This window comes from Helicoverpa zea, chromosome 21 (assembly GCF_022581195.2).
Source record: "Helicoverpa zea isolate HzStark_Cry1AcR chromosome 21, ilHelZeax1.1, whole genome shotgun sequence".
Lineage (NCBI taxonomy): Eukaryota > Metazoa > Arthropoda > Insecta > Lepidoptera > Noctuidae > Helicoverpa > Helicoverpa zea.
In genome coordinates this window covers 190,028-205,582 of record NC_061472.1, presented here as the reverse complement: position 1 = coordinate 205,582, position 15,555 = coordinate 190,028, and the positions used below count along the sequence as shown (strand labels likewise).

At 37.9% G+C, this 15,555-nt stretch overlaps 1 protein-coding gene across 2 annotated transcripts in view; it reads right to left on the bottom strand.

The window, feature by feature from the left end:
* Positions 1–14,843, bottom strand: part of LOC124640609 — a 33,469-nt gene extending 18,626 nt beyond the window's left edge. Inside the window, exon 1 of one of the 2 annotated variants that reach the window (XM_047178448.1) lies at positions 14,702–14,843. In XM_047178448.1, coding sequence (XP_047034404.1) covers positions 14,702–14,741 — 40 coding nt within the window. In that variant the 5' untranslated portion in view covers positions 14,742–14,843. Of the gene's footprint in view, positions 1–2,405; positions 2,885–14,701 lie in introns of those variants that run through there. The other variant, XM_047178449.1, reaches the window with a different exon arrangement.
* Positions 14,844–15,555: the final 712 nt, after the last annotated feature.

Below are 15,555 nucleotides of genomic sequence, written 5' to 3'. Positions count from 1 at the left end.
TTTAACTGATCACCAGATATAGTAACAAATAGCAGACAAAAATAGTAAATGATCACCAAAATTAAACCACCATTTTAAAGTAAAATTATAGCCAAAGTTTTTAAATTCTGCTATCCTATTTAAACAAAATGAGTCCAAATAAATCGTTGTTATCCCAAAAGTAGTAAATGATCATCAAAATTATACCAGCGTTTTAATGTAAAATGATAATCAAAGTTTTTATATCTTGCTATCCTGTTTAAGTAAACTGACTCCAAAAAAATCAGTTCGGCCTGATACAATAAATGTAATAACATTAAGGGGACCCTTTTCCTGCACAAAGGTGGAAAATTGTCTATTGCATGCCTCTAAACAGTGCGATAAGAGTGTGTTTTCGAGGGAGTGTATTGAGAAACACATTCTTCTTCTTCTTTCTCCTGCCTTGTTCCCAATTTTACTTGGGGTCGGCGCAATTTGTCATTTTCTTCCATTTTCCCCTGTCACTCGTCATACTGACACTCACTCCCTTCCTATTCACATCATCTTTCAGACATTCCATCCATCTTTTCTTAGGTCTGCATTCTTAGGCATGCATTGCAAGCCGAACACATAACTTAATATGGCATCATAATACTTTATTTGGTAATAAGCCTACATTTTATGGCAATCACAGTGACTTATTTAGGCAAAAATAATACATTAATTTGGTCGTCAAGAGTTGGTGATCATTTACTAAATTTGGTGGTCGAATACAATTTAAAGTGAAGTCGTGACTAAAATAGCTGGTACTATTACATTTTTAGACTTTATTTTTCTGGTGTTCAGTAGATATTTTTGGTTACAAAACTGAGGGTATCAAAGCATTTTATGGTGGTCATTATATTTGTTCCCGTTAATAATTTATGTGGAAACGATTAGGTGTAGTCCATAACAAGGGTCTTTATTAGATATTGACTCTATAATTACATATATTAATTCCATAAATATTATTAACTGTAACCTTAGCAACGGTTATTCAGCTACATATATTCGTTGTGAGAGATATTATTGAAACAACGCCTACTGAAAAACAGACAAATGAACTGTACCTTTCAGTTTGAAGTTTTCATTACAGTTAACCCTGAGAGGTATCGCAATCTGACAAACAATGCGATCACCTCGACATCTCCGAAACCGGAGTGATAACAGAAAGCACCTCGGCGCTGTTGACACAACGGTGCGCGAGATGCGCAGACGCACCACTATTTGACACTTGCCCTATTAGGACTAGCGCACAGGGAGCTTCCTGCGGTAAGTGACACCGCACACAGAGTGATTGGCTGCGCACACATGACACAGATACTATAATGAAGCAATCAGCGGACCAAGGAGAAGAGAAAGATCTGACTCCATGACATAAGTGATAAAATTGACACCCTACTTTCTTTCATAGAATACATTCACATGAGTCTAGTAAGGTTGGCATTTACTTAACACATTGGTAACAAATGACAATCTGCTTTAATTGCTCACCTTCCTATGACGGAAATCGACAGCTATGTACCACCTAACACTGGGATTTAATCACTTATCTATCACCTCAGAGACATCATATGATAGTTATTTTAAGTTAATTGTATAATCAAGTTCCTGCGTACTATTTCCTCTTTGATTAGATATTTCCTAGATTATCTATAAGTTCTATAACATAACATAGATATTATCCTAATTGTATGGAAAAGGTAGGTATGAAGATAACAGAGGTAGGTAAAGAGCATCTAAACTACATACGTAGATTAAAACGAACATTTAAGATGAATTAAAATGGTTAGGGTTAACCAAATTATTTTCACTTAATAATATGTAGCTTAAACAGAAGTCTACAATACGAAACGGCTTTAACTTTTTCAACACTCATTTAACGCTTTAGAATAAATAAAAATGAATTAATTAATTACAATAAATAAGTGTTAGTTGCACGGTTATAACTAACTATTTACTGAGTTAACAGAGAGTGATAACTGATAAGGTTCGGAATCAATAGACTAGGCGCGTATCGTCACCGTCGCGATAACACGCACAGAGAAATAACGAAGCCACCGGGTTACTTTAACTAACACAACGCACTTCTAATTAACTGATAACAACTAAAGTGTTTATTGAGAACATCAACATCATAATTAGTTTGACTACTCGTATTTATGATTTTACAGCGCAACGTAATGTTCAATATCCGATTTAATTTACTGACAGTCATTTTAATTTTCAGTTGCAGTTGCAATATTTTTTCAAACACATTTATGTTTAGAAAATATAATGATAAATACACTAGTGGGTTTATTTAAGAAAGACGATTATTTTATTTTCTTTCAGCATTCAACAATAAACACTTTAATACCTTTATTTCCTTGAATGAAGACTTGTAAGATAAAAGCACAGGTATTTACCTCCGCCCTCGGGCAACATTTGTGACATCCAAATCCTTTATATTGTGCACTAATATCACAAAACAGTTAATTGATAACGCGTGCGCGCGCGCATGTCCGGCGTGTACGCGCGGGCGGCGGAGGTCGCGAGTCGCGCGGCTCCCGAGTCGCGAGTCGCGCACTGCGCCGAGCTGCGCCCGCGCCGCTCTAATCTAAATACAGACAACGCGGCCCCAACCAAAATCGCTCGTATTACTTTCGGTTTCCATACGGCCTAAATTTAGAGGCCGCTCGCTACAGAAATAAAAACGTTTTTTACGTGTTTTTAGACGGGAACAGAGAGCGTTTTTGCAGTGGCTGGTGTTGTGCCAGCTCGGCGGCGCGCGCGCCTCGCGAAACCCGAGATTCGTGCCATATTTGGCAACCGCTCGCGCGATCACAAACGCTTTTGGGTATTTAGTTTCGGCGCGGCCCGGCTGGCAGCGGCCCCGTCCGCCCGATGCGCGCGCGCTGCTAATTTCAGCCGCTTCCGTTGCGTTATAATCGCTCACTGATCGGGGATGCATTACCTGCCGGCGACTGCCTGCCATATATGGTATTCTCTTACAGGGACGTCACCCCGACCGGCGCGCGCGCATGACTCAGCCCGCTCCAGACAGCTTCGCGATATAGACATTCTGGATGCTAGCCTGTACTTGTTTATGTATTAGGTTGGACTGAATTGCAGATGTAAAATGAGGTGATTAGCACACATTCGTTATTTTCATCTCCTCAACCTCAATTCCAATAAATCTGTATCATACGTCGGATGCGCACGCGTACACATTACTCAGTTTTTCGCAATTCGAGAGTACGAGTGATGTGGTTTGTTTATCAATACGACCGAATTATCATTTAACTGCCACAATCATGAAACTATTCAGCCTCTAGTCGTCGGTATTGTGAAATATTTCGAGCATCTCATTTGGTTTCAGCATTTGAACAAAAACACATTTTCGGCGTTTTGTAAAAATGTAGGTATGTGACACGAATTTAATTGATTGACCAAGAAACATACCGTATTCGAAGAAGTCACACAAGGAAATAATTACAATGGCTATTGTTAATAAAATAATGAGAAAACAACACAACGTTTCAGTATTTTTCATGAGTACGTGAGAGCGCGTCAGCTGCACAATTTGTACAAAAATTATTTGGCGTGGCGGAGAATTTCGGCTGTCACGATCGGTAGTAACAAAAACTTTTGGAGTAATTACTTTTACTTCGGGTTTACATAATTTGTGCTCTTTATTAGTTATCTCAATTACACAAAGTAATCGATCTTTGTTGAAAAATAATTTTAGTTCAGCGATGGTACAGACCGATTGTGGTACGAGTTACGACCATAAATTATGTAAGCATTTCAGAAGTATGGAGTAAATGTTTATTTTAAATCGAAACGTACTGTTTTTATTGGAAGAGCGGAAGCGAGGAGCCATGATTGGCATCACTTCAAGCTGCTCGCCAGTCGGTGTTCAATCCGAACATTCCGCCGAAATATAACATAAATATTATTTTAATCGTGAGAAAAACCGATTCTAGCATTTGCTCATTTACACGTTATTCCGACTGTTTTATGTCGATAAAATATTTGGTTTAGTTCGTATGCGCATTGCTACAACGTCAGAGAACAATTTATTTTGGATAGAGAAATTATTGAAAAGTCCATTTTCTCATAAAATACCCTATGTCATGTTCGTTTTTTCTCTTCGTTCGTTCGTTTTTTCATCTTGGTCGTCTGAACAGCAGTCGTACGGGTCAATAGCTCACAAGGGGAACTGGAAAGCAACATTTTTTAATAAGTTAGCTGGCGAAATTACTTGATTTCACATATTTTTGAGTGATGGCTTTTTACTCACATAGTTTTCATAATTGTTATGTTAGGTAGGTGCTTGTGGGATGAGGGCAGGAGGATGATGATAACGATGGGTTTGTAAGATTATTGTAAATATTTATAAAAATAAATTTGAACACCGTACGTCGACACGCTGAGCATCCTGAAGCGTCAGTGATCTGGGGGTCGGGACGACAAACTAACGTCCTCACGTCTCGCGTTATCGCTTAAGACTAAGATCAACTTATCTGGGGCCCGATTCTCCTAATTTTACTTAAGCGCCATTCGATTGACGTTCGACTCGATTCGACTGAGACCCAATCCCGACTCGATTACGATTGAAGCGTATGTGGCATTCCGCTATTTTTTCATTGAAATAAACGTTTTTATCCTTTTCTGTCATTCAATAATGAATCATTTTGTCTGCAAATGATTTACGATTGCAAAATGATTGTACAGCAAACTACCGTATAGACCAAAATCATCAAAATAGCAGACCAATCGCACACCAATCAAATGTCAATCGAATACGATTGGTCTTTTATTAGTAGCAGAATGCCCGATATGGTTAAAACTGCTATTACGATCATATTGCGATTCGATTTCTATTCGATTTTGACATTATTAACTTAGGAGAATCGGGGCCCTGGATATTAACAAACGAATGTTATAATGGTGGCCGGTGGTCGCAGGCGGCTGTCGCCCACAGTTCGCTAACTGACCCAATTCCGCCACTAGGAGCCACTCTCGCATTTAGGTGTCAATTATTTTAATTAAGCGCATACATATTAATGAGCTGTCATGAATAATAAATAATTGCAGCCTTTTATGAGGAAATTCATACTGCAGGATCTCAGCGAGCTGACAGTTTGATCTATCGCTAGTAATTGACTCGTTATACGAGTGAAGATTAATGTGCAATCGATATCAATATAAGTTCGAGTAGGTACTGTAATATTGAGCAACTCACCAATAAATTCATTATATTACAAACATTTCAATCGTAAGAGCCATAAAGAAGGCCGTAAAATGTTCACTAGAAACAAACAAATCGTATTCCTTGCAAAAATAATCTCGTTGAGATAAATCTCATTGCATCGTTATTGCGCTATAAAAATTGTAAATAGATACGTAATAGCGAGTGTAGGCCTTTCACTGCGCGGGTGCAGCAGGCGTGCCGGCGCGGGCGCACACCCCCGCGTGTCTCACCGCGCACAGCCACCTAAGCACAAATAGCTTTTGTAATATCATAATGTGTAATCAAATGCTGCGAGATCGCGCCGGTGCATCCGACAAGCGCGACATTTGCACTGCGACTGATATCTAACGCGACAATAATAAACGTGTTGAGACAAACATTGCTTCTGAGCCTCCATTACTGCAAAATGTTATTATAACACGGCAATATATTTAGTCACGAGCCAGTTATTTTGGCATCTCACTGCTTACTCGTAACTCACATTCGAAACTATTTTCACTTATTCTATTCCTATTTTAAGATGACGGCGCCAAATACCTATCTGTTGGAATGATCGGTGCTCTTGTACTCGAGCTTGTCATAGAATTAGGATGATTGGTGAATAATATCTCAATTGCGAAAAAAATGGCACTTGCATCCCACATGAAGTCCGTCACTACAATTTAACAATACTTCATTGAATGTCGCCAATTATAGCGATGTTGGTTATTGATCGGCGAGTGGCGCCCACGCGGGCCCATCGGTCCCCGAACCCAGCGTGACAAATGTGCGACCTCTCTGACTGATGATGATCGACATACAATTAATTGATATTATTGGCCGGCTCAATTCTATTGTTTTCTATTATGATTTACTGGTTCTTGTCAAAGGTTTCATTGTGATTTAATTAATCGGAAAGGCCTATATGTATGACATACGGTCTGAATGGCAATTTTATGAAAAGATAAATGAAAGCTACAAAAGCTTTTAAAAATCTACAAACTGCGTCTTTTGTTTTGACGTTCGAAAAGTGCTGAGTTTTGTTTGAATATAATGATTTTGAGTTGCATTGAGATGACGTAGACAACCTATGACTCTTCGACGGTTTACCCATCTTTAAAATACATAATTTATTATATGTAGGTAAAGCTTAAATATCTGCAAAATTAAATAGAGTAGTCAAACTACCATAACAGTTTCCTTATAAAATTCATTTCATCATAACCATACACTATTTTACACACCTATAATTATGAGATTCTACTTTTACTTCAGTGTTATTTATTTACCACCTAGCCTGTCATTTATTCTCTGCAATTCGGCGAATCTCCTAGACATAAAAATATCTGACTCCCACGCGGGAAAATTTGAGTGCGGTATTGTTTCCCACCGCAAACGCACACAGACGCACTAGTGTCCGCCCACGCACACAACCGTAACAATTATTTGTGTAATTCGCACATCATGATTCAGGGGAAATTCCCTACTGAAAGTTTTCAGTTTTTTAACCTTTTGTATTATGAAAGGTCCTTATATGTATTCCATGTATTAAGGTTCTGGTGTTTCCTCACTATGAATTGAGATTATTAATTAATAAAGCGTCATTCACTCAGACTTATCCTCCACGACCTCCACCAATAACAAAACTGCTCTGGTGTAGGTTACAGTGCTCGCGTAGGTGACAGACAGAACATCAAAACGTCAACAAACTGACATGATGAGGTAAAACATCCAAATATCGTAGAGCCATATTTACCCAAAAGCGGCTGCTATCAGATTACCAGATACCAGTGACGGCTGATGGCTTCCTACGTGATGGACTTGCGACGTAGCCCCTCCATCATTAGCGGGCACGCGTTGCCCAAAACCCTGGGCCACGCCACACTAGCGCAAAAACGTATGCCTTATTAGTAGTATTATAACGATATGTGGGCTAATGTATAATGTAGGCTCGGCTAAGTATATGCGATGTTAGTTATTGTTTCTTGTAGGAGTGCCTTTAACCTGCTGCCGTTAAATATCGAACATCTTTGCTAACTGTCGTAGAAGACCGAACGCAGATAACGAAAGAGCTGCGTATGACGATAATTAACAATTTTATGTAAAAGAAGTAGGCTTTTATAAAAATGCAACATTATTTTACAATTGACACACTGTATGATAGCCTGTCGAGATTGAATTATTTTAATCATGCACTGTCATTCAAAGTCTAAGTACCTATATTGTTCATACATTTCAGCTCAATCAGTTAAGGATATCTGCTTCAAAATTGAGTTGCAAGATTTCGCCCTAAAGTACAACTTACAAGTTACAAAAAAACTAAAACTTAAGTACCTATGTGACAAAAATTTTTGATCAAATAGTCCTAAGAGAGCTGGTGCTAACAGCTCAAACAACTCCTCAGCTTCAAATAGGTTTATACTCGATCTTTTTGTAATATAAACTTTTCCATATGTAGGTAAGTAGCTAAGTGTACCTACATATTGTATGTACCTGTGTATTGTTTGTTTGTGTAAGCTTCCTCAGCGCGCTCAAGGGCTGTTGTCGAGTAATATCTGGCAGACCCCCAAATACACTCATTTCATATATTTTATGAAGCGAATACCTCAATGATCATGTCGCTGCGACATCCATTTAAAAATAAGAGTTATTTCCTATTCTTTCATCTGTTTCAACATATTTAAATAGAATTGTAGTAAGGTCAGCGACAGACTGAATTTATTACCAACATTATTTACACGACATCTTACCAGGGTTTCAGCTTTCATGTATTTCATTCCTTTTCATCTAATATGGTCATTATTACAACAAAATTCCCGTAAACACAATCGAAGTACAGACTACAGATGCTTATAAGTACCTACGCACTGACCTGTCATAATAAGTTCAGTCTTTCATGTGGGAAATATGAATAAGCGCGGACTATTTTCCCGAAACAAAGGACCGATGCTACCGACGACGTATTTAGTGTTACAGAACGCATTGTTTGATTATAAATATTAATATTTGTCTTTGCAGTCGAATGCATCGAGGCAAACATCTCCAATTTTCCAACGATTTCATAAAGACATTCTGACTTTGTCTTAATACGCTATAATTTATTTAAATAACCCGCCATCGCCATCGCAGATCGATGAAAACGCCATATTGGCGCGATCCGGCCTGCGCGTACGCAGCTCCGGCCAAAACCAGGAACCAATAAATATAAATACATTTTAGTTGTTGCCCCAAAAGGCCCAGCGGCCTCGTCGTTATTTCCTTAAAGCACTTAAACCGAGCACAGAATAGGGCTGTGTTATTTACCGAATATTGTATCTTGACGCTTTCGTTGTTCCGAATAAGCGGCGCGATTGTCAACCAATATGGAATATTTATGAAAGCATTCCGCTTCAGACTCAATTACCTGTTTCGATGGTGGATTCGATGGCGTGTGTTTTATTGAAAGCTGATTTTGGGCAACCTTGTTAAAGTTAAAGGAAAGTAAACTCGTAAGACGCATTATTAGAGCAGACTTAAATGGGACACAATAATTACTTAGGAACATCACGACTCTCAACAAGTGATCAAGGAAGTTACAAAAGGAAGAATATGCAACTTGGGATATGAAAGTTAGTAAGTATGAATGGAATAAGTTGTGCACCGCTAGAACAGCCCTGCTGCTGCACTTGGGCGGCATTGTCGCCTCGGTTATTGTTCACATCGACACCATCTTCGGAGTGTTGTTCATTAGTGCGACTGACTCTCACTGGTGAATTTTATATTTCAATATTTTTCCAGCTTGATGGAAACTCGCTGCTAGCAATATAGGCTTCAAATAAACTTGTAAGTTTGTAATTTAACTTTAGTTTGTGTCTATTTAATAACATAATGGTTGTACAAAGTTAATAAGAACAATGGTTGTTCGAAGTTAATGAGAAACAGTCCCGCGCATTACAAATAAAACTACTAGAATGGAAGTTTGTAATACACGTAGGTATAATGAAGTTGTCAGTGAAGAGCAACACTGAGTGCTAAAGTGATATCACTGCGCTACTATATGGGTAACATTGACGCGCCATCTCCGGCGGTCAGGAGGAAGTAGAAGATGAAGAATCTTCAAATATCATCAGTTTTTTATGTCATCATCATCATCATTTGTACTTCGCTGGTTTGATTGGCATAACAGACAGATTTAAAAATTAACAATGTTTTTAGCGTAGGTACCGCAGAGTCTAGGAAAGATACAAATCTGTGGTATACTCAGTACATAATAAGATATTGACTGAACCAACGCTTCTCACAAGCAGGCTCGAAAATCAACAATCTCTCGCGTTATAGGAACAGTGACTCAATTCGGATTCTATTATTATCTGAAACCGTCCGACTTGTAAACACTGCTTATTGTAATCGCTATATTTTAGGGGGAATTACACAAAGGCATCTTAACGTCGGTGTTATTATAATACCTAACGAGTAAATACAAAGGAAAGAAGTCCAACTAAGTACTTAAGTAAATATGTAGATCATGAAATCGTACTGTACTTGAATGTCATGACGTGAGTTAAAGGTGTAATTTTCTAGCATTTGATAGCATAGATGGCAATGAAACCTTTACTTCTATAGATCATAACTGAAAAATATGTATATTGCTATGCTACGTATGTATAAGATTCTGACACCAACTGCTCGAAATGAAAAGCTGTACTTGTTCTGTGACATTAAAATTATTGAAACAAAATGTAACAACTGCAAGATATCAGATGTCACGCCAGTCACTAGTGTCTAATGTTAAGTGTTCTGCAGCGGTGCGTGGGCGCATGCCTGCCGAGTGCCGCGTATTATGCGCTCAACTCAACCACTAAGTAAAGGAAATCATTTCCATGCTAATACATCGCCTGCAGATAAACCTATGTAGTACAGACCCAACTACACGATACTTTACATCGGTTACACAACAGTGACGTCACTTGGAGAAATAGGATTTGTTTTGTTAGAGATTGCCAACTCAACCTGGTAAGTAAATAGCAGTTTTCATACGATTTTTAAACAACATCAAACAATATTGTTTATATCTTGCATGCTTGTGAAAAACTTTGTATCAATCGAGTTACTATTTGCAAAGCGGCGACAAGTCTCGGAGGTCATGTTAGCTTTAGTAAGATCTACTTAGCGGATAATATAATAGAGTCAGATCTTGATAATGAATAGGTATATAAAAGAACATAAATTATCGCCTCGCCCAGGCGTCCGTCAGTAAAACAATCAGACCCTATCATTACACTGGTCCAACTAAAAAAATCAATTTGTCAGCAGTTATAGGCGGAGATCAAGTGCCTCGCCATAATGTGTGCACCGACATTACCGAGCCAAACGTGTGTTTTTATTGTGTTTATTGTAATAATTATGCGGAGCGCACGTGGGAAGCACCCACGGTGTTATGAATCACATCGCGCACAGATATGGCGCGGTATAAATAATATTGAGCAAAAACAACGACGGATTGATTAGTTGATAATGCGACTCAGTAAAATGTGTTAATGTTTAGTAATGAGCTGTTGTCTGCACTATATATTGCTTGACGGGTGACACCGATAGGTAACGTATTCACTTGATTAACTCGCCAGTGGGCGACGGGCGGGTTAACGTCTTGTAACACCGACAAGTCTGGTAACTGTCAGTACGAGAGCTGAGTCAATATCATTGAGAGCGAGCAACATTAAGTGTTTGTCTTTGAGCCGGAATTAGGTAACCATACAGTACAATTGCCAGTAATCGTAATAAAAGCGCATTGAAGAGAAAATAAATATTCTGCATTTACATACATCGTTATTAAGCAAAAAAATAATTATAGTCTTCTAGCTTGCTCGTCTGTATCGCAACTTTTATTTTATGATGAGCATTATGAATAAAATATAAATAAAATGCACTCACTTTCTCCATCAGCCAGACAATAACTGCGCAAATATTATTTAATTAAAATACCTGAAATTCCAACTGCATTGTTGCGTTAATGTTAAGCTCGCGTTGTACATGTATTACTCGAACCCACTACCCTTTACATCCATGCGGCAGTCTCATTACAGTCGCTTGCGCATCGCCCACGCTTACACCTAATTATTCTATGGATTTTCCCCAGCTTTCCATTTACGTACATGCATTACCATCTGTTATCATTAATAGATAATAGACCGATGTAAATCTGTATAATAATTTTATAATTTTAGTAGCTGCATGCTAGTTAAGGGAACATAGCCTGAATAGCAAGTGCATGACACGACATTTTCTATTCTTATTGTTAAGTAACTAAGGATGTCACCCTATTTATCAGCAGTATTTAACACCATACATTCACTTTTGTGACACGTGTAGAAATATCAAATGTGTATAACTAGCGATACCAGAGTTTTGAGTTACCTCTCGTATGCATAACAGATACTTAGATGTATTAAAAAAAAAGTTGTATTCAGTTAAAATAGAAATTTTTCTCTTAAAAAGTTACTAAATTGTCAAGTCCTAGCGCTCGTTATTCAGTTACAAAATAGTAATATATGTATAGGTACTGGTTCGTTCATCATCTATGCATGATTTAGCTATGAATATTTTACGCAAATCTAACTATGCAGTGGTATCTCGGCAATCTTAATGGCGACCGGACTATTGAGAGTTGTGTGTCCGTCGGTCCTGATCCGGCTGACACTCGCTACATCCCTACGGTTCCTTAGAGTCGACGCTGATCATTATAATCAATTCGAGTGAAATGGTTTTGAGGAGGAAAGGAGTAACGCAAGATGAGATTAGTGTTGTTTATGAATGCGGTTTGTCGTGAGATAAAAGTAAAGCAAGTAAAAGTTGGGCAGGTAGGCTGAATCATAACAAGAATGAGACTCTCTTCGGCTTACACACCAAAGAGATTGAAGTAGATTAATATAAGGCAGGATGAGAATAGACTGACTGTTAATGCTGTAGGCCTAACAACAGTATCCAAAATGGTAGCGTTAAAGTTTTTTTACCAAAACAATCGCTATTTATGGTTTACGAGTTTTACGGCTATCCATCAATATGATAAATCGATGATGTTACTCGCCCAATTTGCTATAGTTATATAGCTGTCTCCCACGCAGGCGGAGCCGCGTGCAAAACTATAAATATGGCATATTTTGATGACATTTCTTCAAAAGGCTACGCAACCACCTGACAATATTGACATACTATTACGAGTTAGGAACTAACGCCTATTTTGGATTTAAATATTCGCCTATTCTTCTGATATATCGCTCTTGTTGCTAATTAAACGGATGGTATAAGAGGAGGCTTATACTATTTAGTAACAGGAAAATATTTTAATGCTTCAGGTAGGTTCTTCACATATCACGAAAAAAAAATATGCTGATGCGGAGGAATGAGGATCATGTTGTCAGCAAGGCGTAGAGCATAAACATGGATTGCTATCTATACTAATATTATAAAGCTGAAGAGTTTGTTTGTTTGTTTGTTTGAACGCGCTAATCTCAGGAACTACTGGTCCGATTTGAACAATTCTTTCGGTGTTAGATAGCCCATTTATCGAGGAAGGCTATAGGCTTTTTATCCTGGTTCGTGCAGAGGTTCCCACGGGATGCGGGTGAAACCGCTGGCAGAAGATAGTTATCTATATAGGATGAAGACGACCAGATAAACTTTTTAGCTGAAAAGAATATCACTGCTGAATGAGATGCCGTCAGATAGAGAAGTATGGAAGAGGAAGAAGTGCGGCGCCGACCACTAATGAGAAACCGAGATAAAGGAGTGAGACTGAGGGACAGGGGAATTATGTATGAACTCGACGCGAAATACCTACTTAGAACTAGCTTAGCTAGAATCGGTTCCTTAATCAGCTAAAATGTAGGTAATAACTTTGCATATTATGGTAGCTATCTAACATTTTACTGGTTAGATCTAGCAACAGTCACAATCATAATTGTTTAGCTAATAAGTACCTATCTGATCAATCTCGGCTAATGGTCGGTGAATTTATTGTTTAAACCGAAGAACTGTCTAGTCTGTTATTGATACTACCTATAGTACTTATATTAAATAGAGCTGGCGGCGTAAAGATATGCAAATGAAGTGCATAACCTTGCAGTTGGGATGACTGCAGCTCAAGGAGCTACTGCCTAATGCAGCAGTAATTGTGTTGCAGTGGGAGGTGAACATGGATTAAACTATGCCGTTACACAAGTAACTACAAGTATGCCACTTATCTGAGGTATGGTAATGTGTGTGCATATTCTTAGACGACAAAGTTTTAACAACTTTCTAAGATCGAATTCTAGAAATTGTATTGTCGTTGGTGGTGACAACTAAGTTGCATAAAGTGTGTAGAAATCTGGTTGGTGCCCAATTGGTGCTTGATGTTCATCTTTACATCCTTTAAGTCTCTGCATATGATTTTAAACTATCTTAATTAAGACCTACGTTTCGTAAGTCGTTATCGAAATATAAGTATAAGTAAGTGTTACATTTTGGTAATTTGTATTTTCCCCAAGTTTTCACCCGCATCATGAAATTATGATCTATGCTTAGGTATTGTCGGTGGAAGAGTCAAGCGTTATATGCAGGTACCTACATATTACTGAATGTATTAATTTTACTTGTTAGTACGTAATGAACTAAAATCTCGGTAAACGTGTTGATGCGTACGAAAGAGAAAAGGAAAATGTTATAATTAGTGATCAAACGCATGTATGATACGTAAATCCCTGTAGTTGTCTAAACATGGAGCAGGTAAACGAGGACTCAAACAAATCTGTACTTATTTATTATTAACCTATACTTACAATTTACCTATTTAAATACCTATGTATATTCTTTGTTCTTTAAACTAGCTTTTATAAGCATACTTGCATACGAAATACGTAGGTACTTAATTTTCACTTATCTAAGTCATTTCCTAATACAGCCATAAAAAGCTTACATATTTGATTACTAGGTACGGTAGGTGGTTACTATCTCTATCGTAGATATGTTGTTATACATCTTATCAAATCTAGAGGAACCTAAATCTACCTAAGTATCTTCTATTTGTATCCAATTTTCAACAAAAGTATCTATGCTGTCTTGAGTTATAGCAGCTGCATAGCTTGTTGACAAAAACAAACAAAAATAAAAGCCAAGCCTTGGCTTGTCGTTGTCTATCGTTTTATAAGGCAGAAATCTTACTACTTCCTTAATTTAATTTCTCTATGAAATATTGATTTCTGACACTTACGCGAATATTAGACATTTAAATAAAACTACTTTTACGGATTTTATTGCGTTATATTAATATTATTTAATCCCGACGTTTCGGATCCTTTACAGCATCCATGGTCACGGGCAGACTAAGGTGTTGGTCGTCTTGATATATTAGTTAAAAACAGCTACCCTACATTTTGTTGATTATTATTGACAATCCGATTCACGCAAAACGAGCTCACTGTATCCATAGGTCGAGCAGTTCTATATGAAATGTTTTGTATGTACACTTACGTTTAACGAAGCTCCCGTCAGCACTCCTCAGTCCACACATCAGAATCCAACACAGCACGCGACTGCCATCAGCACTATATTCACACAATCACTTGACAGTTATTGCTCACGATGAGCTATTATTTATTGGGCACAAAATTATCCTCACAGCACAATAATATTACCAAAACAAAACAATGGTAACTGCTAACGACACGCCATTCTAAATTGAAATGAAATGCGCGCGAAATATCCGCGAGTGAGGCAAGTCGTAAGGCACAGGGCAGGCAAAGGCACGCATCATACTGCCAGTGAGGCTGTACGCTAGTGGGTCACCGCCCACCGCAAGCAATGAGATCATAAAGCTGCTTCGAATATCATTTACACTTAACTCGGTGCAGCTAACGCGTATCGCCTCCCTCGCCCAGTATTTACATAATTATGCCAATACCCAGGCACTTACTTTTTGCTAAGTAGGCAGGTACAACTGATAGGTTTAACCGTGAGAAACTATGGTAGGTGTAAAGCTCTTGTAACTTAACTTACATAAGTAAATATCATAATTCAAACGATTTCCAATAAGTTTTAGAAGTCTAAAGATTCTCTAAGTAAGTAGGTCTTGGAAAATAATCACGAAGTCAATCAAGTAGGTAATTCTTTAGTTAGCTGGTACTCATTGGATATCCCTACAAAACATAGGCACGTAGGTACGCAGTTAAAGCGACAGCCTACTACAGACTCGCGAGTAGAGGCCATGACTTTTAACAAATGCAGTCAATAAAGTAATTGCATTAGATACTTAGTTCTAATGTTCTAATCTATACATATAATAAATCTGTAAAAAAACTGTGTCTGTACATTGAATATATTAAAAA